Source organism: Colletotrichum jinshuiense, chromosome 4 (assembly GCF_051148585.1).
Source record: "Colletotrichum jinshuiense chromosome 4, complete sequence".
Lineage (NCBI taxonomy): Eukaryota > Fungi > Ascomycota > Sordariomycetes > Glomerellales > Glomerellaceae > Colletotrichum > Colletotrichum jinshuiense.
The window spans coordinates 3,313,059-3,339,606 of record NC_139311.1 but is presented as its reverse complement, the minus strand read 5'-3'; the positions used below and the strand labels follow the sequence as shown (position 1 = coordinate 3,339,606).

At 56.6% G+C, this 26,548-nt stretch overlaps 9 protein-coding genes across 9 annotated transcripts; 4 read left to right on the top strand and 5 right to left on the bottom strand.

Moving 5' to 3' along the window:
• Positions 1-1,176: 1,176 nt before the first annotated feature.
• On the top strand, positions 1,177-3,551 carry EsH8_IV_000826 (uncharacterized protein; the record flags this gene model as incomplete). Its single annotated transcript, XM_083265716.1, has 2 exons — positions 1,177-1,230; positions 1,308-3,551. 2 exons carry the CDS (start codon positions 1,177-1,179, stop codon positions 3,549-3,551), a joined length of 2,298 nt encoding a protein of 765 aa, XP_083124611.1.
• A 1,006-nt stretch (positions 3,552-4,557) lies between these two features.
• On the top strand, positions 4,558-5,745 carry EsH8_IV_000825 (uncharacterized protein; the record flags this gene model as incomplete). Its single annotated transcript, XM_083265715.1, has 1 exon — positions 4,558-5,745. One exon carries the CDS (start codon positions 4,558-4,560, stop codon positions 5,743-5,745), a length of 1,188 nt encoding a protein of 395 aa, XP_083124610.1.
• Positions 5,746-6,284: 539 nt separating this feature from the next.
• Positions 6,285-6,835, top strand: EsH8_IV_000824 (mediator complex subunit NUT2; the record flags this gene model as incomplete). Its single annotated transcript, XM_083265714.1, has 2 exons — positions 6,285-6,324; positions 6,390-6,835. 2 exons carry the CDS (start codon positions 6,285-6,287, stop codon positions 6,833-6,835), a joined length of 486 nt encoding a protein of 161 aa, XP_083124609.1.
• An 856-nt stretch (positions 6,836-7,691) lies between these two features.
• On the bottom strand, positions 7,692-9,905 carry EsH8_IV_000823 (tetratricopeptide repeat protein; the record flags this gene model as incomplete). Its single annotated transcript, XM_083265713.1, has 3 exons — positions 7,692-8,007; positions 8,060-9,221; positions 9,275-9,905. 3 exons carry the CDS (start codon positions 9,903-9,905, stop codon positions 7,692-7,694), a joined length of 2,109 nt encoding a protein of 702 aa, XP_083124608.1.
• A 2,670-nt stretch (positions 9,906-12,575) lies between these two features.
• Positions 12,576-13,567, bottom strand: EsH8_IV_000822 (uncharacterized protein; the record flags this gene model as incomplete). Its single annotated transcript, XM_083265712.1, has 3 exons — positions 12,576-12,991; positions 13,048-13,486; positions 13,565-13,567. 3 exons carry the CDS (start codon positions 13,565-13,567, stop codon positions 12,576-12,578), a joined length of 858 nt encoding a protein of 285 aa, XP_083124607.1.
• A 2,018-nt stretch (positions 13,568-15,585) lies between these two features.
• Positions 15,586-18,202, top strand: EsH8_IV_000821 (docking domain of Afi1 for Arf3 in vesicle trafficking-domain-containing protein; the record flags this gene model as incomplete). Its single annotated transcript, XM_083265711.1, has 3 exons — positions 15,586-16,428; positions 16,484-17,728; positions 17,783-18,202. The coding sequence occupies 3 exons, from the start codon at positions 15,586-15,588 to the stop codon at positions 18,200-18,202; spliced, it is 2,508 nt and encodes an 835-aa protein (XP_083124606.1).
• Positions 18,203-18,568: 366 nt separating this feature from the next.
• EsH8_IV_000820 (S-formylglutathione hydrolase) lies at positions 18,569-19,570 on the bottom strand (the record flags this gene model as incomplete). Its single annotated transcript, XM_083265710.1, has 3 exons — positions 18,569-18,667; positions 18,736-18,840; positions 18,896-19,570. 3 exons carry the CDS (start codon positions 19,568-19,570, stop codon positions 18,569-18,571), a joined length of 879 nt encoding a protein of 292 aa, XP_083124605.1.
• A 2,025-nt stretch (positions 19,571-21,595) lies between these two features.
• EsH8_IV_000819 (tyrosinase family protein) lies at positions 21,596-23,851 on the bottom strand (the record flags this gene model as incomplete). The annotated part of the gene is made up of 5 exons (XM_083265709.1): positions 21,596-21,829; positions 22,547-23,139; positions 23,215-23,290; positions 23,348-23,504; positions 23,556-23,851. The coding sequence occupies 5 exons, from the start codon at positions 23,849-23,851 to the stop codon at positions 21,596-21,598; spliced, it is 1,356 nt and encodes a 451-aa protein (XP_083124604.1).
• Positions 23,852-25,539: 1,688 nt separating this feature from the next.
• On the bottom strand, positions 25,540-26,204 carry EsH8_IV_000818 (DNA-directed RNA polymerase core subunit RPO26; the record flags this gene model as incomplete). Its single annotated transcript, XM_083265708.1, has 4 exons — positions 25,540-25,576; positions 25,665-25,784; positions 25,850-26,119; positions 26,170-26,204. The coding sequence occupies 4 exons, from the start codon at positions 26,202-26,204 to the stop codon at positions 25,540-25,542; spliced, it is 462 nt and encodes a 153-aa protein (XP_083124603.1).
• Positions 26,205-26,548: the final 344 nt, after the last annotated feature.

Sequence of the window (26,548 nt, the reverse complement as noted above, 5' to 3'; positions counted from 1 at the left end):
AGCAAATCAGAATCGAAGACGGAATGTTTGGGCCCTGTTCAACTAGGCCACTAGATTGGCAGGAAATACAAAGTTCACGTATCCGACAACATGCCAACGGAATACCAGAGACATGTGCGATCCAGTACGAAGGTAAATTTTGCAGCTCAACCCCCACACCGGCGGCCATGAGACATGGCACATGCTATTTGGGGTGGTTGACCGACTTGGTAGAACACGGCGTGGTAGCTGATGGGAGAAAGCAACTGGGTTGACGTTTGGGCATCCTGGGTTGCACAAACCCGCAAACCAAAGCCGGGATCAACACGGGGTGGGCCGGCCTTCTCCGAGCTCGAAGTACCGGCCCCTCTCGTGGCTTGAGCCGATCATGCAGCCTCCCAGCCAAAACCTGACTCCGAGGGCCTCCGGCTTCCCAATCACGTCTGTTGGGATCGAAGCCAATCGAAGCCTCGTAACTCTATTGCGCCTAGGTTTCAAATCGGCAGTTGAAGATAGGCGGGCTTGGTAGATTCGATCGGCTGATCGGAAATCTTGAAAAAGCTATCCGAGTCAAGCAGCAGGAGCCGGAGAGGGTCGAAACAAAACATGGCATGGCAGACGTCGTAATTTGGGGGGGGTCAGAACAAGATGGGATGCACCAAGTCTCCTGAAACAATAGAGGGTTCGAGAGAAAGGAGACGTGGGCCCCTGGCCACGCGGTTCCCTTGAATTTGACCCACGAGGAGCATGTCGAGTGTCATCCAAGTAAACACTGGGCGGACCACTACATTGTAGTGTACGCGGAGTAAAACAAAATTCACTGCAAGACTATAAAAAAAGATACGGCTTCACTCACTGTGGGTCCACTTGATCACCCAAGACCCGGAGGATGGAGCTTGGGCCTTCTTCCTTCCTTCCTTCCGTCCTTCTTTACTAGCCAATCAGGGAAACGATTGCAGCGCGCAATGTAAACAAACGAGGAACCCCTCCAAGAGTCCCCATCGCGTTCTACGTACCGAGCCGAACCACATCCACTCTTTTGCCTGACATCATCCACCCCTTCAAGCTTCACAACCACTCTCATCTAGGGCTCTCGCTGGATCGATCTCTTCGTCTTCTTCCTCGTTCTCTACTGACCTCGCAGCGTACAAAATAAAAGAAAAAGAAGTTTGACGACAATCACGTCCAGTAGTCAAGATGTCGCCGCCTCGCCGTCGCTCGGCCCGGTTGGCCAGCGCCAACACGCCCAAGGTAAGCCTCTTTGACCGCCAGTGCAAACAAACGAGTCGTGCACCCCGACTAACGGCCTAATTTTTTTTTCCTTCTAGCCCAAGGCCAAATCTACTTTGGCCGCCGTCGCCGAACGCGATGATACTCCTCCTTCCAATGGAGTCGTCGAGAGCCTGAATGCCCTCGTTGTCCCGAACCACGATCCTGCCACGCCTTCCTCATCCTCGAACCTCAAGGCGCCATTGTCAGAAATGCACCCGAGCAAAGTTCACCCTACAGTTGCACCTCCCTCGGCTACCTGGCTCGGCTTCAGAGACATGAATCCCTCCGACAAGGCCGCCGACCCTCAGGCGACGCCTTCCAAGACCACCGGCGTGCCTGAGTCGCCTTTCACCTTCCGCGTCACTCAGCCTACAGGGGACTCCGGCCTGAGCAGCGATGCTCAGCGCATGATGAGCGAGCTGCGCGAGGAAGCGGCCAGGATCAAGGCTGATTTGCTCGCCAAGCGCGACCTGGAGAAGGAAGATGAAGAACTCAATGGACGAAAGATTGCCAAGGCCAGGGGCAAGTCGGGCCGCTACAGTGCTGTGCACATGGCCGAGTTCAGGAAGATGGACTCTATCGAAGGTCATCCTTCAGCCTTCCGAGCTCAGCCTGGCCGAGTCACTCCTCTCAAGAGCTCACTGAAGCGCACCCAGTCCAAGGCCAACCTGGATGACACCCCTACCCACCCCAAGTCAAGCTTGAAGCGCACCCAGTCCAAGGTGAACCTCGACGACACCCCTACCCATCCCAAGTCTAGCCTGAAGCGATCTCCCTCCAAGGCCAACCTGGATGACACCCCTACCCACCCGAAATCGATCCTGAAGCAGCCTTCCAAACTCAACTTGGGCGTAGTTGGCACGCCTACCCAGCAGAAATCTAGCCTCAAGCGGTCTCCCTCCAAAGCCAACCTGGACGATGCGGACCCGAACAACTCCAAGAAGGCTTCAGTCAACTCTCGCCCGGTGTCTCGCCTCTTTGCCAACATTGAGCCTCCCTCGTCAGTCAAGCGCGTTCGGCAGCGACTCGAGGATGACGCGTCGGCGGCTCGGCCTGTTTCCCGCGACGGCAGCTCTCTCCCGCGCCCCAAGTCGAGCGGCACTGACGCCCCTGCTGGCCTTCGGTCTCAGCCCAGTCTGGCATCTCTGACGAGCCCTACCAAGTCTTCGCTGGCTCGCGCTGCCGGCAGCAAGATGCCTTTGCCCAGTTCGCTGGCCAGATCACCTAGCAAGCCCGACCTGGGAAGCCTTGCCAAGTCGCCCTCGAAGCCAGAGCTTGGAAGCCTTAGAAAGTCACCATCGAAGCCTGATCTGGGTGGTCTCACGAAGTCTGCCACGGCCAACAATCTGGGTGCGTTGGAGAAGACGGCCGAGCTGAGACGCCGGATCGTGAGCCCCGGTCGATTTGAAAGGGTCAAGTCGATTCTGCGGGGCGGAAAGGGAGCCTTTGATAAAGCAATCAGTGCAATTCCACAGCCTGCTGCCCCTCCTGGCGTCTCCCAGACACCTGCACAGCAGGTTGTGGAGAAGACTGTGCCCGCCGTTCCGTTCACTACTCCGCGAAGAAAGCTCTTCAAGAGAGTCGACTTTACTCCGGATACTGATCGCACCGCCGCGGCCGCGGCCCCGAACACAGTTGCGCACAGAGCCTTCGCCGCTATCAGTCCCATCCGAAAGCAGGGCGAGGTTCAGTATCCCAGCCTCGACGCCATGCTCGGAAACGTCACTCAGCGCACGGAGGACGATGGCCTATATCCCGATCTGGCCATCGAGAGCCCGTCCGAGAAGGTGACTGAAGCCAATAATGGTCTGCCACCGACTATTCCTGGCTCCTTTACCTTCCGCAGCGACCATACGATTCGGTTTGGTAGCGCCTCTCCCACTGGCTTTGGGTCATCTGCCGGACAGTCTAGCATTCGTCACGTGCGGGCCTCGCTGGACATGCCGGGTAGCTTCCCCACTGGCACCGACTCCCTTTCCAACAAGGAGAACAGGTCCCCCATGCAGTTGCTTGCTGGAAAGCCCCACGGCATGCCCAACAAGAAGCGTGCCCGAGCTCGCGAAGAGGAAGGGGATCTCGAGGCGGAGTCGGCTGACAGAGCCGGCAAGAGACGCAAGGCCGAGCACGTCCCTGAGGGCGATGCTTTGCTCGCTCCCAGGCTTACGGGGGCGACCCCGCGCACTGTTGGCAAGAAGCCTTCGGGCTTCCGCGTTGCTCAGTCGCCGAGTCCCACGAAGAAGCGCGTTGGCATGAGCTTGAGCCGACTCAACATGCTTTCGAAGCCAAAGTTGCGAAACTGAGCGCGACATGATCAGTTGCCTGGGAACATGATGAACCTACACATCGCTTGGAAATACATTGCCCAGGTGTTACTGAACTGTACTATATGACGATAAAACGCAAATTTCTGGAGGTTTGGACACCTGTGCCAGTTGCATTGGCAAACCGACGACCATTGGCAATACGGGGCCAGAGGGGTATACGACAGGCGTACTTAGGTTGTTTTGCCTTGCAGATTGATTGAGTAGGCTGGACCATATGGGTTGCGTGGGGATATGAACTGGTCTTGGCGTTGTGTTTTTTTTATTAATGTACAATACGACTGGCGTTAGCAAGAGGGTTGTCTTTATTCTAGGTCTCGTCCGAGGCTTCACCTCAGTCGAGCTTTTAGGGTCTAAAAGTTGCACGCCTATTGAGGAAATAGCATTCTTATTTTAAGCCCACTTGGTATTTCGTGGTGACGTGAAATCGGTGGGATGCTGCAGGTGCGACGGTCTGCCTCATGAATCCAAGAGAGCCCTAGGCCTGCCTGCCTGCCTCTTGGGCACTCACTCCATGGGAAGCCACAATCATCAGCAACCTGCAACTACACCAGACTTCGCTAAGTTCCCTGACTTTATACAAACAGCACTTCTCCTTTTATACACGCCATCAACATTCATTTGTTTGGTTCGCACCAGTTCTCGGTCGTCCATGGCAATAGTATCCCTTGCAATGCCGCCAAACGCTTCAACCCCCTTTACCTGCACATTCTGCTACCAATCTTCCAACGACCCTCCTCGCACCCTTGGTCACTCAGCCCGTCTTACCTGCTCGCCCTGCTATTCCGCACTCATTGATCTCTCCATTTGCTGGGTCTGCGGCGAGGTCGTCTTCCGTGGCGACGACTGCGTAAGCTTGGGGTAGTGCTTCTGGCACCGCGCGTGCTACGGTTGTCTGTTTTGCGGGAGCAAGCTGGTGTATCGCGGAGTGCCACTGCTGAAGCTCTTCCATGACAACCAGGTTGTAGACAAAGACGACGCGGAGATGACGAACAGGGTTGCTGGCACGGCGGGAAAGGGGAAGATGAGGGAGGTCGAGACACCACCGCTTTGTGCTTCTTGTTTTCTTGGTGTTGAGGGCGAGGATGTGCTGCAAAAGGGGTTGCGGCGAGTTGAAAAGGTCGATGGCGGCCTGAGCCGGGCGAGATGGGAGGCTGGGGAGGGAAGGACTGGGCAGTTGAGGAGGGTTTCAGCAGTAGGTTACCATTTATGGGATCGTGGGCCGCTGCTGATCCTGGAACAGTCGGTACGGTCTCTGAGTCGAGATTCATCGACGATGCGCCGAACGGGAGACGGGACGCAGGACGAGAGCGGGAGGCATCTCGCAACGCCAGAGACAACGATATACGTCTCCATAAACGACCCCATGGGGCAGCCTGCCTTCAAAGCGAGTCCGACGAAGCCAATACCAGCATGGATGCAGCCGTTCCGAGGCATTGCACAACCATACGACCAATGGCCGGTGGAAAGCACACCTCCTCACCGTCCAGTCGGTATTGCGCAGACTCCTACGACGCCAAAATCTGGCATCTCGATTCTAGAGTCGACAAAGTCGCTCACACCGGCTTACCGACCAATTACGCCGGTACAATCGTCATCACGTCTGCACACCAGGGCTGGCTCGCCATCAGTCTGGACACCCTCGGAACTCAAACGTGCCCAACCCATCTCTTGGGTAAGCCACGAGCCTCTGAAACGTCCTTCATCCCGTCTGGCAGCCCGTCTCGACAAGTCCGACGCGACGGCCTCTTCAGGCTACGTCACCCCACCCGAGACCCCTTCCGAGCAGATCATGAGGTACAAAACCCCGCCGCCACAACTACGACGCACCAGACCCCAAAGCCCATTAGCAACATCGCGTGTATTGCGGCGCAACGCCGTGCGTCGAACGCCTCCGCCTCAGTCCTCTGAGTATCTGGAGCGGTACAACCCTATACGGTCCCCGTCACCGAGGCTGCGGACCAAGGAGCCTGTCATATCTGCTTTGAGGCGAGCGAGCCGGGCTGGGGCAAATCTGGGGTTCACACGGGAGGCAACCGTGGTGGCGGAGGGTAGCACCTGGGATTCGGAGCAGAGTACGGAGAGACCCCTTGCAGACGGAGCCGACTCGCCCCGTGAGACGGGAAAGAAGAAGAACATGCAGGCCTTGAGGAAACTGTTTGGCGGGAAGTGAGCTGGACTAGTACATAGAAGGTATCCTTATCACCAGCAGTAGTGTAGAACGCGGAACTACTCGAAATAGAATGCATAATCACCAATCGTGCTTTTGCCACCGGTGGCTTGACATCGCAGGTTGTTCCAGGTACACATACAAAAGCCAAGCATGAACAAACCATTTGTGCTTTATGTACGGGTAGAGCAGAGGGGTCGGGTTAAGTGCACTATTAGTGACCGGGGTCATGATATGACGACCGCGCCAGGGACCACCGACCCCGTCGCACTTGACACCCCTGCATGACCCCACACCCACCTGCCTCGACGTGCCGCCGGCCCATCCCGCCAATGCCAGCACTAAAAAGTAACCATCCCATCATCCAGGCCTTCCAATCCCGTCGCAAAAAACGTCAGCCTCGTCCTCACGTCGTCGCATCTCACCCCCGCGAACCTCCCCAACCGTTCCGCCCGCGATACCCGACCCGACCGCGTCGCACACCCCTTCTCTATAACATACAACAAACCGAACCAGGCAAAACACTCCCCTCGCCTGCCAGAATGGCGCCTCTCGACAAACCAACCCCCGCGGAGCTGGAGCGTACGCATTCCCCCCTCATCCGTCCCCTCCCCGCCCCGGCGCTGCCACTAACGGCCCCTCAACAGAGCAGCTCAAGGACACAATACAGGACCTCTACCAGATCATGGTCCAGGTGACGACGTACAACGCGACGCCCTCGAACCCCTCGGGGCCGGCGCTCTCCGAGTCCGTCCAGGCGCTCTCGCAGTCGCTCCAGCGCGTCCACATGACGGCCACGGCCGGCGCGCCGCCCTCGCCCGACCTCCCCGGCGCCCTGCCCAAGATCCCGCCCGAGCTGGTGCAGTACGTCGAGAACGGCCGCAACCCGGACATCTACACGCGCGAGTTCGTCGAGCTCGTGCGCCGGGGCAACCAGCTCATGAAGGGCAAGATGACGGCCTTTGCACAGTTCCGCGACGTGCTCGCCGACCACGTCGAGAGGGGCATGCCCGAGCTGCGGGACGACGTGGCCAAGGTCCTCGAGAGCACAAAGGTGGTGGGGAGCGGGAAGCCCGGCGGCGGTAGTGGATGAAAGGGGGGGACGGGAAGAAGAAGAAAAAGGGGGGAAGGAGAAGAGGAAAACATTTATGTACGGCTGGTGCGCGCAAACAGAAACGGCGAAAAGCGCTAGCTAAATTTGATACCCAGAGCCGTGGCTTGTGCAGCGCGGCGGTGACAAAAATCACGAGAAGCATCTTTTTATTTATGAAGCAGGGTTCAAGCAGCGGCTGGCGTAACGTCACCCGCCTTGGCGAGGCGGCATCTATAACTCGATTACCGACGTCAACTAAAGCCCTAACCTTGCCAACAAGAACAGCAGCAGGCAGCATGCACTCTATGCATCGGTGAAATACGCAAGACAGACGCCTCCCCCATCCCATGTGGGAGGACTGAAAACAAATTTGTAACCCGTTTCTCTCTTCGTGAACTCGGTTTGTGGAACATTGGTCGTGACTCTCTACCAAACGCAAGGTTGCAAAGGACAAGAAAAGGGCAGATTCGATGCCTGGTAAAAAAAAAAAACGCCGCCGGTGTGACTTTTCTGCGCGTCATGTCTATCCCGAAACAAAAATCCTGGATGCCAGTCTGCAGTGGACTCATCCCCCGCCGCGGAGCCGTACGCCCAGCTTCCGGGCCCCTATAATGCAAATGTACACGAATCCCGCAGCTGCTGCCGCCAGTATCAGGAGTTGTGCGGGGACGAGGACCAGTGCGGCCACGACCCAGACTCCATACTGGCGTATCTTGTCCACAAGTCGGTCGCCGTTTTCTCGGCGCCGCTTCGTGTGGCTCTTCGTCGACCCTTGGGCGAATGAGCCGCCCGGCTTGCGCCCCGGCTCGGTTGGCGCGTCGTAGGTTTCTGTTTCTTCTTCCTCCGACTCGGATTGTCAGGTCGAGAAGTTGAAGCCTCGTCCACCGAAGCCGGCGCCGCCGGGGCCGCCACCTCCTCGAGGGCGACCAGATCCATCGGCGAATGAAAAGTGCGCGCCGCCTCCGCCGGGGAAGCCACCGCCTCCACCGGGGAAACCGCCGCCGCCGCCGAATCCACCGCCGCCACCGCCACCCATCATGTTGAAGAGGATCTCGGGGTCGATACCACCGTGCATGCCACCCATGCCGCCCATGCCGCCCATGCCTCCACCGCCACTGAACATGTCAGACGGGTCGATGAGATCCTCACCGCTGTCATAACGAGCTCGCTTCCTATAAAGGGGTCAGCAAACAGTCATCTCCGGCCACATGGCATTCAACTTACTGAGAGTCGCTCAAGGTCTCGTAGGCTTCTCCAATGTCCTTGAAGCGCTCGGCGGCCTGCTCGTCGTTGGGGTTCTTATCCGGGTGGTGAATGATGGCGAGCTTGCGGTAGGCCTTCTTGATCTGGTTGTCGTCCGCGTCCTTCTCGACATTAAGGATCTTGTAGTAGTCCTTGCGCAGGCTCTTCTTGAGCTCAAGCTCGGCCTTGCGCACCTCCTTGGGAACAGTGCGATCCTCGGGGTCGAGCTCCTGGATCGACTTCCACTCACGCACGGCATCCTCCCACTTGCCAGCCTGGCCGAAAGCGTTGGCCTTGGTCTTGCGAGCCTTGACATATGTCGAGTCCAGGCTAATGGCGCGTTCACAGTCGGCAATGGCCGCATCGTACTCCTTGAGCTTGATCTTGCACAGGGCTCTGTTTTGCAGGATCTTGGAGTTGGTACCGCGGTTGGCCGGGTCGACGTCCAGGGCGGCGGTGTACTTCTCGATGGCGGACTGCCACCGGCCCATCTTGTAGTCTTGGTTGCCCTCTTCCTTCATCCGGTCGAGCTTCTGAACGATTCTAAGGTACTTAACTGCATCCCTCATATCGGGGTCACAGCTGATGGCCTTGCGGAAGTGGCTGATGGCCTTTTCGTTTTCGCCCTGGGCGTACAGGGCACGACCGCGGAGCACAAGGGCCTCAGGGTCCTGGCTGTTGCTTCTGAGCAGAGCCATGGCAAGGTTCTGCGCCTCGCCGAGGGCGTTGACCGTACCCATCTTAAGGTACGCCCCACCCCGCATAAGTTGCCACTTGCGAGGTCTGGAGGCTCCGAAACCCAGCTGACGCTCGGCCTGGTCGAGGGCATGGAGAACCATGGAGCCTGCGGTACCATCTCGCAGGGCGCTCTGAGCCGCGTTGACGTGCTTGAGCATCTCCTTGGCGGGAGCCTGGTCCTTCGCCGAGGGGGGAGGGTTGATGCGACCGAAGACAACCAAGGCCTCCTGAGGCTGGCCCAAGCTAGTGTAAATACGAGCCAATCGGAGGAGGATCTTGGGGTTCTCTGGATCAAGGTCGGCGGCGCGGGTGCAGTCATCGAGAGCGTACTCATATTGGGTGTTGGACATGTAAGCAGCAGCGCGGTTGCTCAGATAGGTAGCGGAATCGGGGACCAACTCAATAGCTGAAGCGGACTTAGTACTTGCGGGCTCACGGGGTTCACAATCGGCAACATACCCTTTGAGTATTGGAGGATGGCATTCTTGTAATCCTTCTCCTTGAAGAACTTATTGCCCGCAGCCTTGTAGGCCTCGGCCTCATCCTCAGTGGTGGGGACTGGGCTGGAGGGGTTGGACTTGTGAGGGGGGGGCGCCGGGGCATCGCCATTTCCGTTGACATTAGTGTTGATGCCATTCGGCTTGGGGACGGAGAAAGAAGTTTGCGCGGCGGGTTGGGGAGGCGCTGCGGCAGCAGGCGACGAGGGCGCCGCACTCGACTCACGGTCGACATCCATGGCGTTTCCACTCATGGCTGATAGGGCGGACAATCTCTTTGCACGCTCTTCGGGCGGAAGATTGAGGGGGTGGGAGTCGAGGTCGATTTTGCTGCTCCTGCGTGAGCCCGGGTCCGTAGGGTGGCGGCCGAAGGTGCGGGATGTGCGCGATGACTTTGTCTCGCGAGGGCCTGGGGATGCGGGCTGGGAGGATTTTTTGGTGGGGGACTTTGTCGGCGACTTGGTGGGCGACCGGGGCTTTGTGGGCGACTTGGTCGGAGAAGAGGCCTCAGAAGGGGGGAAGTAGCTGGAGTCCTGTTGGTCGTCGTCGTCCTGGCCTTGCTTCTTGGACGATTTCTTTGCGAAGAGCTTCATTGATAAATGCAAGCACCCTCTGAGGGGAACCAAAGAATGCGCAGGCTTATTTTTTGGTTAATTAGGTAAGGAGGGTCGGCAGACCTCGATGCAAGGTTATGCTTGTGCCGGATTCCCCAAAGCGCATTAACGGGCCTAGTGAAGGAACGGGCAAAAAGCACTGGACTTTTTTTTCTGTCTGGGCTTTTGGGTGTGCGGCCGGCGGAAGGTAGGTAGCGGTACCTTGCTTGACTCGGAGGGAGGAATGCGGGAGCGTGCGGCCGGTACGGAAGAGAGTGCAGATGGGATCCTGTTGGTCTCAAAGAGCTCCAAGAATACAAAGACGAAGAGGAGAGAGTGGGAGAGTGGAAGAGAGAAAGGGTAGAGAGGTTGGCGGCTCTCGAGAGGCAACGTAAGATGAGGGCGGAAGGGGAGGGAAAAGAGGAAGGACGCCCAGGCCACTGAGAAGAGGCTCGGCCAGAAGACACACAGCCCGTCGGAGTGGACACTGGAGGGGAGATACAGCCGGCGAAAGAGGCAGGGTGCTTGATGAGGTAGGTAGGCAGAGAGAGAAAGCAACAAGTAAGGTATGGCAGATGGAAGAGAGAGGGGGAGGGACAAGCAGTGGATGCAATACGGCAAGCAAGCAAGTCAAGCAGAAAGCTTCAGGTGTGATTTTGCACAAAAGTTGCTTTTTTGCTGTCATTCATCGGCGGCCCAAGGCAGGAACAGAGATGAAATACCAAAAATCTTAACAACAAGCGAAGCGAGCCTTGCTCGCCCAGGGGACTCTCATCGATTTATCAGCTTTGCACAATTTTTCTTGTTGCTTTTCCCACCTATGTACCAGGCCCTGGGTATGCCTATGGATACGGGGGAGACGGAGACTGGACGAGGCCCTGGATAGGCATGTTCTGGGCGTGCGTGATGTGGAAAATGTGCCAGCCGGACCATAGATATGCCCATGAGCTGGCGGGGGGGCGCTGTTTGTTGCTGGCCCAAAACCCCAGAGGAAACAGAGAATACATCGCCATGTACACAACGGCGTGGGCAGGGCTCATGGGGGTGCCCATTGGGAGGTCATCGCCGGCACAAGGTGTACCTAATACATGCAGAGTTGCGTGTGCTAAGTTTGCATCCAATGTAACCAGGACCAAGCGCCGCCACCATCCCCACAGGAAGCTTGTCCAAACGGCCCAGTCCCGTCTCCCGATGACTACTAGCAGCCGCCGAGGGGCCAATGGGCACGCTCAAGGCACAAGTTGTTTACCTGCACAGTGATGGATGAAGAGATCGTCGGACGACTGCCACTGGTTGTCGTTGATGTTGTCCAGGTGTCGTCTCCTAGCCACCTGTATTTTTTTTACACTCCCGTGGCTCCTCGGCGGCCAATGGCGCACCAGGCGCAAAGTATCAGGCTCAGGCAGCCGGGGTCATGTCAAATCGTCTAGCTGGGCCGGACTGGGCTTCACAGGCCAGAAATAGACCGGGATGATGGCTAGACTTTAGTTCGCAAGAGAGGAGGAGCTTGAGTTGTTCAGCCTCCGTAGGAGGGTCTCCGGCTCCAGACCCCAGAGACGATGGCGTCAAGGCGTTTGCAGGGGACCCGACTGTCTCGTTTAAGAGCTGTGATAGTGGACGAGATCAAAAAGGCCGGAGAAGGAGGCGGGCACTTCGGAAGCCCTGTACTCGCGGGTACATGGAATTGTTTTCCGACTGACGGAGACAAAGCACCAAATCCAACTCTCTCTGCGTCCGGCACGGATACAGGCTAAATCGCCATATCGAGGCGTTTGCAACAAACGGCTGTTTCCCATCCTGCTCTCTGCAACCCAGCGGGCCGGTTCGAGAAGGTTCGGTGGGGCCCTGTCCTGGACCCTGGGCTGGCAGCGAATCACTCTCGTCCGTTGCCCGCTGTCACCCTTGGGGCGCCGAACCGCCCGAAGTTGCTGTCGCTGATGCCACCCGACCACTGCCTGCGCCGTGTCAAAGGTCCCCTGGATGCCTAGGTTAGGGGACACCCCATGTCCCAGTCACTGCCGCCCGCCCGCCCCCCCTTGAATGCGCTGCACTGCGGGTGCAGGCTGCAGAGGACTTGGTTTGCAGTCCCAGCCTCCCGCAATCCAAACTGATGGCATCACCGTGCTGTCGCCTTGCCCATTCACAGTTTCTACCTTCCAGATTACCGTTGAAGTCCACACGGGGCCAAGGATTAGGCGGGGCCTCGACGTCGTCTGTATGCGAGTCGGAGCTAATTGTAGAAAACATGCATGCACCGCCATCGATGGCTTGCCTCCCAGCCTTTCGCATTACACACATATGCATGCATCGTGCCTGTTCCAAGATAATAGGCCTCGACGGGATCGGCCTCGAAAGGACACGCCCACCCGATCTTGGTCTCCCGGGTCTGCTTGTCGCTTGTCCCTCGACTTCATCGTCACAGTAGATGCCTGCGGCGCCAAACGGATTCTTAGGGCGATATACTGCAAACACCACGCTGAAATTATACCTGATGCCGTCGTGATCTAATGTCCTTGATATGAAATAAAAGTACAGTCATGTCCGATTTCGTTCGTCAATCTTCGTTTCCAGTTATTGTGCTCGACCCCCGCGGCACTCGTCTCCACATGCCGACCGCCGATGTCGTCACACCCAATTTCCTTTGCGCCGGAAGCCTTGCTCAATTCAGCATCAATCCTCTGATCCTTCGGCAGAGACTGCCTCGGACGCCGTGTTGGATCCCATGATGGAGTTGACGAAATCCTGATACTTGAACACCTCGCGACGATTGCCCAGCCCGCCCTGCATGTTGCGGTTGAACGCCCTCCTGCCCGTGAAACCTTCAATCACCTTTTCGACCTCCGCCTCCGTCAGTGGCCGCTCGCCGGGCTCCGGCGCCGTGTGCAGCAGTGCGTCCCGCAGCTCAGCGAGGTCAATTTGCCCACTGTCGTCATCATCGAATGCGGAAAATGCAGATAACAGCTCGGATTGCGGCGACAATGAAGCCATCATTGTGGCCAGGGAGTTGAGGAAGGTAGCCATCGTCATCGTTTGGGGCGTCGACGGAGGGAAGAACTGCGACACGTCGGATGCGTTGGATGGCAAGCCTAGGGGGGCGTTAGAAGAGTCACGCCCAATGGTTTGCGCAAACTGTTGTTCTTACCCAGCTGGTTCAGCATGTCCGTCACGTCTTCTCTGTTGATGACGCCGTCGCTGTCGCGATCTAGGATCTCGAAACCCTCCCGAAGCTGTCTTACTTGGGCAGGCTGCAGTTGCGAAAGCGCATTTCCATGGCTTATCGCCTTCTTCAGACCGGGCCGGAGAGGCTGTGGTGATGCCATGATGATATCGTTGTTTTCGGCAGTGGGAGTTCGTACTTTTGGTGTCCGGCTTTCAGCCGTCCCTGTCGGCGTGGTAGGGTTTCCGAATCGTCCGTTATTGGTCGCGTAGGATGCTTTAGTCGGCGATCCGAAAGGGGTGACTTGCGTCGAGAGTTGTCGGACTGCTGATGGTGATACTGGAGACTCTGCTCGTCTGAACGGAGAGCTGCGAGGGGAGCCATGAGGCCCGAGTGGGGAAGGTTTGTAGCCAGCGGGCATTGCCTGTGGGTTCGCAAGGTCAAAATTTATGCGCTTCTCCAAGAAATTTGATCCGCGCGCGCAAGATGGGCCCTAGCCTACCATATCGAAGGAATTTGGGGCGGGAACGTTGTGGGTGGGAAGTACGGAATGCCTTGCTTTGGGTCTGGTCTGTGATGATGCGCGCCCACTTGGCACCGAAGTAAACAATGCGAAATATGGGGAGGCCAAGAGACAACAGCCAAAATGCGGGATAGGGGCAATGATGCAGGGAAAAAGCAAATTCAAGATTGGGAGTTGCGCATTTGTGTCAGATAGACATTGCTGACGATGATTCCTGGATCGAATTCACAACGGCGGTGCAGTCAATCGGGAAAATGTCTGATGCAGAGACAAGGCCATGGCCGGCTTGGGGCTGAATGTAAACAGAGGCGGCTTCGCCGTGACAACCGTAGCCTTGCATCCCATGCCCATCCCGCCCGTGCATGCAACCAGCTCGGAAAGTGGGGCAAGGTAGCCGTGGCTTGTGCAATGTGAGGTGTGGCTTACGTGGCGCCAGAGGCCAAAGCTGTTCTCTCAGCCACAAGGGTTTCATGTGAGGACCCTAGGCGCTAAGCGAATTTTAGGTTGAACATGGGCCATCTTTCTCAAAGGGGGAACGCAGGGAGGATGACAAGGAAGGCGGGGGGAGGAAACGTGGAAAGGAGAAGGCAGGAGGGGGTCAAAGGGGGGTCCCTGGGGGCCGCCGAGAAAAACCAGGCCGGAAAAGGAGGGGGGAGGGCTTGAGAGGAATCAGTGATCAGCATTACTTGGACGCATTCGTCGACGCATTTCGCAGACACATACTGCCCACTGCACGCGGATGCTAAGTTACTAATTGTCTACTGCCAGCCCAGCTATCTAGATGTCTGCTTTCTTTGTCCGCTCCCTTGACTGACAGACGACTGCCCCGTCTGTGCGGTGGTCCATTGCCCACCAGTGAGCGGCCCTTGCTCTCCCGAGGTACGCGCTGAAGAGCTCTGAGTCTGAATCTATCCGTAACCACCAGCTACTTTCCTCGTCACTTTTCACTGGCCCCGAGCGACACGTGAAGGGTCGCCCGTAGACAGTGAGCACCAACCAGAGATCCAGGTCGCATCAACCCATCCAGGGGTAGACCTCCTTCCATCTCAATCGGACGCCCTGTTTGGCCCGAGCAGGCGTACCTTGCTCCAGGCGCCTTTGAGCGTTAATCGATTTGGTGGGGGGGTCGGATCGTATTGGATTGCACAATTTTAGAAAATTGGGAAAACATGCACCGCATCTTAGACCATCCCCCTGTCAGGAGTTCGGTATGGTTTGGGGGACCTGCGTAGTACACCACTCTGGACACTGGGAGGAGGGAGGGACGGCCAGGCCAAACGACGCAGCAGATCACGTCTCGGCGATTTTCTTTCCCACGCATTGACGCTTGCCAACCAGGCAGGATATCCCTTCTCTGCCGCTTCCAAGACCCGAGGGTGATCCTGTTTCCGCTCGCTGGCAAAGTCTGGTTTCTGTCAGTCACCGCCTGCATCTGACGTTTCGAAGAGCGCATTCGGCTGTCGTCTGAGAACGCCTCCACGCGCTACTACCCTGGACTGAATACGGATACCTGCGCATACCATACCTGCAAATACCGTTCCTGGCCTGTCTTGCCTACAACTACTGCGGTACGTACTGTACCGTGCGTCCCATCCCTGAGTCCCCTCCTACCACCACCTACTTGCCGTCGCCATCTCTACCTCGCATCTTGCATCCTGGTCCCACGACTCGTACTTGGCTCCAAGGACTGCCTGACCACCGACCACCTACACGATTCCCGACGATAGTCAAGGGCAAAGTCCGTCTTTTCGCTCGCCCCGTTCATGTTGCACTCTCGCCATTGAGTGACCCTGGCCACGAGCCGTTAATATTCCTTTCGAGCATCAACAAGCCCTTCGACCGTCGCAGCTCTCGATCGGAGACAACTCTACTTGCTGCACCCTCCCGAACGGACCTCTCGACTGCACTTGGATGGCTCTGGTTACCGACACCTTGTGCAACGTCTCGGTTCCCCAACTGCCGATTTGAACGACTCCGCAATTATATACTTCATATTCGGCATGGCTTCAACCCAAACTGCGCTGCCGTTTCTCACGCGCAATTATTCCAACACGCAGTATCCTCCCGCAGCAGCCAACGGCCCCTGGCCCAGTCGTCGGACTTCGCTTTCCAGTTTCCCAGCTTCAAGATCCCCGTCGTCAATGTCCAACACCTCTCGCCCCGCGCGATCCCCTCAGCCGCCCATCGTCGAGACGGACCGGTCCTCGAACCCGAGCTCCAAGTCCAAGACGCCATCCACCGGTGTGTCGTCACAGCACTCATCGTTGTCCGCCCCGAGGCGCTACAATCCCGATGCGCACCCTCCTCGCAAGTTGCGCTCTCAGTACCCGCGGGGATCTACCGAGAATCATGTCGAGTACATTCTGGTCGCCTCTTTTGATATCGACCGCGGTCCGGTCATGGAGCACCAGTATCCTGTCTCCATTACCGGCGACGAACACATGCTAGCAGAGCTCATGTTACCCGATCAGGCCCATGTACGAAACCAGGATTGGACGATTTTCTTCTTGCACAAAGACACGAGCCAGGAAGAAGAGGACGAGGAACGCAAGGCAAAGGAGGCCAGGAAAAAGAGAAGGAGAAGGCAGCGCAACCGAGCTGCTGGGATTATCGACGAAGAAAACGAGGGCGAGGACCTGGACGAGGAAGACGAGGATCAGGAAGACTTGGACGATTGGGAAGACGATGATTCGACGGACGACGAACCTGAAGGGGGAGAAGGGCCGCCTCTGATTTATGTGCTAAATCTGGTCAACACCAAACAAGACAAGACGGTAAAGAGAGGTGCAGTCGTCAAGGCGATGGCAATCTGTACCAGGCACCCATTTCTGCACATTTACAAGGTGAGCATGCGCCTCTTGCCATTGTTCGCTCGCCCATGTGACTAACCCACTTCAGCCCCTTCTCCTGCTGGCCCTAGACGAGTATTTCAAGGCGCCAGTTCCCGAGACGTTGGCCATGTTGTATGACGCCGTCAATGCTATGGACCTGTCTCTCATGCCAAAGCTCAGCTTGCTAGAGAGGCACTTGCTCCAAGCCAGCGACAACAAGGATCTGTTTGTGGAGAAGTTTGAACAAATGATTCAGATGCGGATAGCTGAGGACCGCGGCGAGCGTATTTCCGACCCAACCTTTGATGGAAGTCGGGATTTGCCGAAGCTGCCAGGCGTCTCGAGAGCAGGGACAAAGGCACATGTCGAGGGCGGTTCACAATACTCAGTCCCGCGAGACACACACGAGTTTGAAAGCAAAGTCATGTACAAGGGCATCCCGATTCCCATCAAAGTACCTGTCGCTGTCATGCCTGAGACCGTTGGCGACTTTTCTTTGATCAAGCTGATCCAGAAGTTCTCCGAGCCGCAGGGCAAGGCGCCGCCACCGTTCCCCTTGCATCCGCAGCTGACGACAAACGGCCCCAATACGCACCCGATCATTGTGTTGATCAACGCGCTACTAACGCAAAAGAGAGTGATATTTTTGGGGCACAATATGCCATCGGGTGAGGTCGCGGAGGCGGTCTTGGCAGCCTGCGCCTTGGCATCCGGCGGTACACTCAGGGGGTTCACGCGGCATGCATTCCCCTACACTGATTTGACAAAGATTGATGATCTCCTCAACGTGCCTGGCTTCATTGCTGGTGTCACAAATCCGACGTTTGAACTGCACCCTGAATGGTGGGACGTTTTGTGCGATTTGCCTACAGGAAGAGTCAAGATCAGTAGCAAGATCGAGCCTTCGCCTGTGACAGAAGGAATGGTATACTTCCAACAACAGAACCCTTCCTACGCCGGACTCGTTGGGGGTACGTCCAAGGTCGCAGCAGAGAGCGACCTTACGGGAGACGTCGCGTTCATGCAGGACATTCTCAGGAGCATTGCGGCCAGGCATGGCGAGAGAGTAATACGCGCCAAGTGGCGCGACTGGGTGATTAAGTTTACCCGAATCTCGGCGGCCTTCGAAGAGAGCGTATACGGCGCGAGCGCTCTCTATATCGGAGGCGACGAGCTTGAGATGGGAGCCGTCGGGATCAACGGGCACGGCTACGTGTGGCCTAATGAGCAGGCAAAACACAAGGAGCTTGCGGGTAATGTGACGAGGATTGAAGGATGGAGAAACACAAGGAGCTACTACAGCTTCATTCAGGTGAGTTTGCGAAACCAATCCCTTGCACCGAGCACCTCAAACTGACTGTCTCAGGATCTCGCACAAATGTTTACAGTAAGGCCGCTTAAAGGCCTTGACTTGCACCATATGCATGACCGGCTACGGACGCAGCGGCTAAATCCGATGCAAAGCAAGGAAATTTATGTAGCATTTTCGAAATACGTCCACTCTTACGACGAGATTTGCCTCCTCCTGAGCGTGGCGCCGGAGTCGCATGCCGGCTTATTCTACGTCGCCCTCGGCCTCTTCCACAAGGACCGCGAAGTGCGCCTCAAGACAGCCGACTTGTTGGAACGCATTGGCGAGCACGAGGCCGGGCAGCACTGGTGGAAGGCACTCAGCCGGTTCGAGAGACTGGCCTACAACCGCATACGTAAGGAGATGGACGCGGAGATGCGGGCGAAGCTCGAAAAGGAGGGCTTGAGTCCGGAGGTGGAGAGACAGGTCAGCTAGGCGCTGTTTCCGGCTTCTTCAGTTATATGCTTCTAGATATACTCCATCATGGCGGGCGCTCTTTTTCCGGCACTGGCGTTTTTGCTGGAAGACTCATGCCATGCGCAACGTGACACGCGCGAAAGGCAGGTTGAATTTGGTCCTCACGAAGGTTATGATGGAATGGGTGGATGAACGTCAGCTATTGTTCTCAATTTCAAGAATCTCAGCAGCAAACTACTAAACCAACTGTCGACTACGTGCACATATGTTTGTTCACAGCTTTGTGGTATCCATCGCGACTTGATCCTCAACAACTACTGCCTCCCACAACAACCTGGACATTATCATTTGCTTTGTTTACAGTCTGTTGCTCCGACCTTTGAGTCACGCGGAACCAGCGTTACTGAGACCCAGGTGGTTGGCAGCGTGGTCTACGTGATCCTTGGCGAAGGAGGCCATGAAGAAATACGAGTGGTCATAGCCCTGTTGACGGCGTTAGCATTTCATGACCATTCCACCCCCGCCACCGTCACTCATCCGGCGCAACTTACGTAGTGGTATCTCAGGTTCAGGCCCTCGAGGCCCTTCTCCTTGACGGCCTTCTCAAAGTTCTCAGGCAGCAACTGCTTCTGAATGTAGAAGTTGTCGCCAAGACCCTGTCATGTTGTCAGTCTTCGAACCCGGACCTGGGCAAGCAGGGGCTCAACGTACCACGTCAACGAGGGCGTTCAGGGGCCCGTAGTTCCAGTTCTTGACCAGCTCGGTCGAGTCGTGCTTGGCCCACTCGGCGCGGTCGTCGCCGAGGTACCCGGTGAAGGCCTTCTCGCCCCAGGGGCACTTGGAAGGGTTGGCGATGGGCGCGAAGGCGCTAACGCTGCGGTACATTCCCGGGTGGCGCAGGTAGAGCGAAAGGGCGCCGTGGCCGCCCATGGAGTGGCCGGTGATGGAGACGCGGGAGCGGTCGAGCTTGCCGGCGAACTCGCGGAAGAGAAGCTCGGGGAGCTCCTTGGTGATGTAGGTCTCCATGCGGTAGTTCTCACGGAAGGGCTCGCGGGTTGCGTCGACGTAGAAGGAGGCGGCCTCGCCAAAGTCCCAGTTGTCGCGCTCGCCGGGGAGGTCGAGGCCGCGCGGAGAGGTGTCCGGGTAGACGATGGCGACGCCGCGGGCCGAGGCCTGCGACTGGAAGAAGCCCTTCTCGGTGCAGTTGTCCGGGGTGCAGGTCAGACCAGAGAGGTAGAAGAGGACCGGGACCGCGTGGGTGTTGGACTGGGGCGGGAGGTAGAGGTTGACGGCCATGTCGGTACCCGTGGTGGTGGACTTGTGGGAGAGCTTGAGCAGCCTGCCCCCGAAGGAGGTGATGGTTGCTTTGGTCTGGAATCCGGACATGATTGCTGGCTTTTGGTAGGGTATCGATTTCAATAGTCAATTGGGGTATAATGCTTCTGCAGAGCAAGTCAAGAACAATAGAAGGGATGGTGGAGGAGGATGGAAATTATTCTACGGCTGGAAGTAGAGGAGAGGTCAAGAGGACGAGGGGCTGGCATCAAGAGGGTGGCATCAGAGGAGTCTAATAAATAAAACACCGAGTTAAGTCCATTCGAGATCAGATCGGAGAAGTGGAGGGCAGACGGCCTTGGCCTTTGTATGGTCTCTTTTTTTTCCTCAATCTCGTCCTGCCATTGACCATTGTTCCTAGTCGTGATGATGCCAATTTTACCCCACCATGGACCGCCAAACGCCCAGCAGGGATACCAGCAACCCCTCCAGAAAGGTTCGTCCTGGCAAGGTACCTTTACCTCGGGCTCCCAGCGTATCGGGGGCGTGTAACATGCCAAAGGTGGAAAAGCTATCCGGTATGGTACCTGTAGCTATCGCAGTTTGTGTGTGTAATGCCATGGGTGTGGGTGCTTGACGGTGGTCTTTTCGCTCATGCTGCAGCGAACCCCGCATTGTCGTGCGGGACCGGCGAGCTGAGCTGTGCTGTATCGGTGAGGTGGGGGGTGCGTCATCGGCATGAGGGGAGGGGGGCGCGGCACAGTTTAGGTACCAAAGGTAAGCGGTAAGCCTGGGAGACTCGCCCCCGGGAAGGTACCCGTCATGCCTACGGTACTTTACCCGAGCCTGGACCAAGTCCCCCACTGACTTTGGGTAGCCGCGCAACATGGCTTCTTCAAGACGCCTCATGCCATGCAATAACGATGTTCTGACCGTAGCCTCGTTCTTCCTGCCCTCTGTCTTCTCCTGCGAACATCCCTGGGAGGCGTCCAGAGCGCGGAAGGTCAAAGACCCGACCCAAGGCATTGAAACTTTTCTTGGGGTTTGATGTATATCGCCCTTCTCTTAACAAACTACACCTCATTCTCAATAATTGGTTCGCATGCCGAGACCTTATTCCGGGAATTGACTGGTTTGCTATTTAACAGACTAGTAGGGCATAAACGAGGATGATTCAATAAGGTAACCATCACATACACATGCTTCTCGAACGCTGCTCTGAACATATGGGCACCACATCCTCGTCGCGCCCTGTCAGGTACTCCTCGCATAGCAGTCATAGCTGATACGTAGCCATGCCCGGCTTCTTGCGGACAGCCCACACTTGTTCCCCTTGCAGGCATCGGTTTACATGAAGACACAGCCCAACGACGGAGTACAGGCGTCGTCGGTACATGCCGTTAAGTACGGATGCACGTCAACGACAGAACGGCGCAAGTCTGTTGGTGTTCTGCATCAAAGACATGCAGGTCGTGCTGCTGGTCATCCCGACACTGGAAGGCGCCGCTGCAGATGCCAGATCCACTAACGTCAGTGCATGCTTGCATTTGAGAACTTCATGCTGCCTTGTTACAGAAGCGGACGTTGGGACGGAGTCGAGAGGCCCGAGAGCCCAGAGTCCGTTCGCCCTCTTTTTTTGTTGTCTCTTCTTTCTTTTTACAACGGAAAGAGGAAACGAGGTATCAGTCACGCGAGCCGGAACTGCGAATCAGCTACTGCGTAGGGGCAACAGTCCACGCTGCTGAAGGCCCCGGTTATGATGAACAAGGTCGAGGCATGGAGTGATGGTGCCGTCGCCAGCAAAGCAATGGCGGACGAGAGTCTGAATGCTTCTGTCTTTGGCAGGCACTTCGGAATTGAGTGCCAGGCCAGTTTGGGAAGATGTAAGTCGGACGACCGCGATATGCGACGGTTGGCTCGGGTTCTGCCCCGCTGATTATCAACGTGGATGATGGCTGCCTCTGCCGAGCAAAAGCCCGTCTGACCGTTCATCGTGACAGCTTTCATTACCTGTACACCGTCACCCCAAACGAAGGAGACTGGCATTGCAGAACAGCTAAGCTGAAATGGGCCGGAGCATGAAGCATGAAGCCACCTTGCAGAGGACTAGGTTCCAGCCTCTCCCCGACACATCTGTTAGGACTCCGGCTCGTCGCGGACGTTCTTTGAGGTGACGAACCGGAAGTGAAGGGGTGGCGCAACTCGGAAACAGGCCGCCATATGGCACCTCCGTGTGGTTGTCCATGACGGCAAAAACGTCATGGCCAGGCGGCCGGCATGCCCGGCTGTTGGGGGAACCAGGCTGTCCCTTGCGAGATAAGGCTCTCGGAGAACCACCTCCGCAACGGAGATGAACGTGATTTTCAAGTTCTGTAAATGTCCGAAGAGCATGGCAACTTCACGTACCACTGTACCGGTACACCCAGCGTGGGGCGAATAGTAATGCGGACCATCCCGTTGGAGGAGTCTCCGAGATTCTCGCCCTACTGCGTCAAACCACTCGCCTCACCTGAGGCTCGATATCAGATGAGATCTGACGCGGAGTGTATTTCTTGTTCGGGTTCACCATGGCAACAGCCTTTCTACTCATCCCATCTTCTCATACAGGTTCGCGACCGAGCTATGCAGTGCCAGAGGTGGCTAGTGTTGTCTCGCAGTATTCTCACTGTCACAGGAGCTATTTTTCTGCAGTAAACGGTTGGGCAGATACAACTTTCATGTTTATGTCGCAAACTCATCGTCATTACGAGACGACACCTGACTGCCACTGCCTGGCATAACGCCTGCCTCGCATAACGCCTGCCTCATACTCCTCAAGTCCTCTCGCCCCAAGTCGAGCTCTTCAGTCCACTTCGTATAGATAGCAAAGTGGCCCATCCACTGTGTCCATTACCTGCCTAAGGGAAACCTCGGTGCCTAAAGGTCCCACGCTCATCACATCGTCAAGCCTTACCTCCGGGGTGGGCGGCTTGTTCAGCATTGTATTTGTGCCAAAGATTTCCTGGCGGCACGGTCAGCATCTTGGCGATCGACCCGGTTACACCGAGGGGAGGAAACACGAGAATGTAATGAAGGAATGGCACTCACCTGGCGGCTCTGCCAGTCTAGATTCTGCCAGATCCAGTACACTCGATCCATCTGCGTGTGGTGCAAGTAGAACACGGGGTCTCCAGGGCTTATGAAGACGTCGCTTGAAGGGTCGCCGCCCAGCGCATAGTGCCCTCCCCCGTGCACGCCCAACTCCCCAGGCCCGACATAGCGAGAATCTCCCTGGGCGACACCCTGAAAGATCTCAATGTTCCCACTGCTGCGGATGAGCTCCGTCGTGTTGCGGAAGCTGGCCCACCTCCGCAGCGGATACGCGCTGAGGTCGCGGCGCAGGCACCTTGGGTTATCTTCGGTCGGCGTGGCCGAGTTCCTCGCCGTGGCGTTGCCGTAGGGCGGCATGGCCTGCGGGCCGAGGTGCACCGTCATGTTGGAGAAGGGGCCCCTTTCGACGCAGCCGCCGCCCGTCCCAGGCGGTAACACGACGGTGGCATTGGCTCGGCCGTTTCCGAGGACGAGGCCCTCGTGCGGTTCTGGGGCACCGTCGCCACCCATTGAAGTTGGGGAGCCATCGAACAGGGGGCTTGAGGAAGTGTCATTAACATCAAAGCCCCATTCCCAGTAAGGGAACGTTCCTGAAGATAATGTTAGTTTCGTAGAAGTTGGTACCGGGCTGGCGATGGATGGCGTTTGGGTGGGAGGGAGGTTACCGTTGTAGCCGCACTCCGTTTCCAGTTTCCTTTCGTACGTCCAGATGTAGTAACGGTGCCAGAGGAAAAAAGTTGCCTAGGATAACGGTGAGCATTGTAAGACGAAGCGCTACGCCGCGGCGCGGCAACGTACCGACAAGTGGACAAAGTTCGTCGCCTTCTGGTGCAGGGCCACGAAATCGTCAAACAGGGACTTGGCGCCGGGGACGTCGGCGTAGAGGCTCGGCTTCTGCTGCAGGCATGTAACGGCGTCGCTGTACCTGACGCGTTCCTCGCCCGGCATGTTTCTCCTAACCACATCGCAAGCTGATGTCAGTATCGACAGGCTTCCTGTATGATACCCGGAGAGGGGGCACGGGGGAATAATGCCAAGTAAAGAGATGACCCACCATTCGCGACGGATTTTGATGTTATCCTTGGTGCATTGTGTGCTGGCGTTTCGTCCAGAAGACGTGCTGTTTGCTAGGCGTGCGAGGACGTTGTTATACGCCTCCTTATTGAGGTTGACGAGGACATTGCCGGAGTCGATTGCTTGCTGGGTGTCGTTCGTTGCCCTGGATATCACCAGTGCGTGAGCACCGCTAGGCGCGAGGAGAAGCGGGAGGACCGCTGCGAGGATGGCGGCTGGGCAAAGCATGATGGAAACAAGGCAACAACAACGGGCGCGGGTCGTGAACCTCGGAAAGCGATCGTCGTGGGCCCGAGTATTACAAGGATGCAAAAGTAGAAACAAAGGCGAAGCTGATTATGATCTATGCTATCCAGCATCTCCCTCCCGTCGAAAGGGGTTCAGGTGCTCTCCTATATACCACTACCGAAGAACGGGCCAAGGCAGAGACGAGGGCATACGTCGTGCTCGGCGGACGATCGCGGACCAAGCCATTGCATACAGACTGCTCCGACTACCACTTCCCGGTCAACGGCAAAGGAAGGAGAATGGCAAGCTAACAAGCTACCCGTCTAGCCGTGGTTCGATCCACAGGGATCACGCCGTTACATGAGAGGATCACGAAGCCTATCACTGTGCAAATGTAAAAAGTGCCAATAGAGAGGTAGTTTGAAGCGGAGCCAAGAGAGTATGAGCCGCAACGAGACTAGGGTGAGTGAGGCCTGGGCAAAACAAGCAGACGGACGTGACAAGACGGGCGACGGCGCCCTCGCGTTCGGAACATTGTGTGGAGTGGTGGAGGGAACTTCCGTTCTAGACGGCGAGCTTGCAGTGACGAGACGGGAGAGTGTAGAGAGCTCTGCGTGCGCCTCGTGGGCCATGCTACGTAAGCATGGCAGGCGAGGTCGGAGGAGGTCCGAGAAAACAAGATGGAGATGGGAGGAGTCAAGGGGAATAAAGACCGTCACGCCAATACACTTTCGGTTTCGCTCAATTGAGACTGAATAGCAAACTTGGGGGAACTCCGTTTCGATTCTATGTGCTGGTGCCCAGAATATCCTTTTCCTGCCAAGAAGAGGCGACAAAAAGGCCGGGCGAAACTGGGGGGGACGGGAAAAGAGTTCAGCTGCAATTGCCAACTGACGGCAGAAACCCTACGGGAGCGAAATGTTCATTCACAAGCAAGGGCCAATCAGAGAGCGCCGGGCGTGTCTTTTAGGCATATTCTTGGCTCGCCCTTTTTACTTTCAACTATTTTTTCTCCCGCGAGACCTTTAAAAAAAAGTGGAGGGAGAGAAGAAGAAGAGGGACAGGATGATGAAGCATCGCAGCGAAATCTCGGATGAGTTGGACAAGACTTGGGCTGTGTTGCTGCTGAGGTGAGAGTACACGGCGCCGAGGTCCGTGGCCCGTCGCGCTCCGGAGGGCGGGAGTTCCACGGCCGGAAAGGAGCGACGATCGGTGCTGACTCGCCAAGCCGGATGTCGTTCTTCGGGAGTCGAGTTGGCCTCGGGCTCCCACTAGTTACACTGCAGACTGCCCACTCAAGCTGGAAATATGAATTTGAAGAGAAAACCAACCCCCGCGACGGATCACTGCAGCCCACGAGAGAGTCGAGGCAAAAAAAAGGGGAACCTGATCCTCACAGTGAAATCAATGTTTTGGGTCTGAAGAAATTCGATTTTTTCCTAGAAAACGCCACGCTCAATGCAAATCAAAGTATAGCACACTGCCTTTTTGGTGTCTTTTGTTTGGGTGTCATTCTTCTCAATCTTCCTGCGCAACAAAGAAGCGGTTCCGGAAGAGGAGAGAGAAAGGATTGAGACTCAGCTCGGGATCTGACTATCTTCAGGCAACGACAATAGGAGATGGGTATAAGTGCCTTGCATCTAGTCGCGTGTCTCTCTGCCCCGAAATGATGAAAGTCAGAAATCTCCTCACTGGAGAAGTTCCTCGCAGGTCCAATCCTCGTAGCTGTCGCGTACAGTTAGCGGGCATGGCTCGGCAAATACAGAATCCACGGGTGAGCGTGGACAATGGTTACGAGGCATCTGGCACTTACTATCCGTCGGGCATGTACCGGCGCACGATGAGCGGAATCTTCTTCTCTCGGAGCTCCTTGATCGCGATTTGAAGAGGGTCCGTCTCACCTTCCAGGTCAACCAGCACTGGCGCATTCATGCTACGCAGAAACCCTTGTATTAGCCTTTGTGATCGTTGATGACGTGTGTCGCGGGACTGTCGTACCTGATCTGCAGCGCGCGAGTGCCGAGGATGCGGGCACGCTCGTACTTGGTCATGTAAGGTGTCGTGGTTCGCTGGTCGTCGGGGATCTTCTTGTCGCGGTGCGACTTCTCGTTGCCTTTGCCAGAGTTTGCTGCGGCGGATGGGTCGCCAGAAACAACCACGTTGTCGGCGTCCTCCTCGTCGCCCTCGGCTCTTCCAACCTCTTCGTCATCAGCGGGCACCTCGGGATCCCAGTAGTCCGCGGCCTCCTCCTCGTACATGGTGTCGTCACTGCTAACGGTTAGGGTCGCGCGTGCGAGAGGAGAGCTCCGTATACATACCCTCCGCCAACATCATCGTCACCGAAGTCAGACATCTTGAACTATCAATTGATGGAGAAGATAGCTGGAAAATGGAAAGCGTTCGATTGGTGAAGGTTGGGACTGCTCCGTCGCGTGTTTGTTTGGTGTCGCGGGGAAAGGCGAAAGCGGCTCGACTGGGTCCAGCCGTGAAAAATTATTGACGAGGCTACGATTGACAGTTCTCGAGTGGGTCCACACTAGCCTTATCAGCAAAGCTTATCCGGACCGAGTCCCCCCCGGCCCCTCGTCGTGTGGCTGGTAAGTGCACAAAATTTCGCCAGACCGCCCAGGGATTCTGCCAAAAATAAGTTCACACAGCTCTCTTCCTGGACGACGAAACTTCCTTCATCGTCGAGGA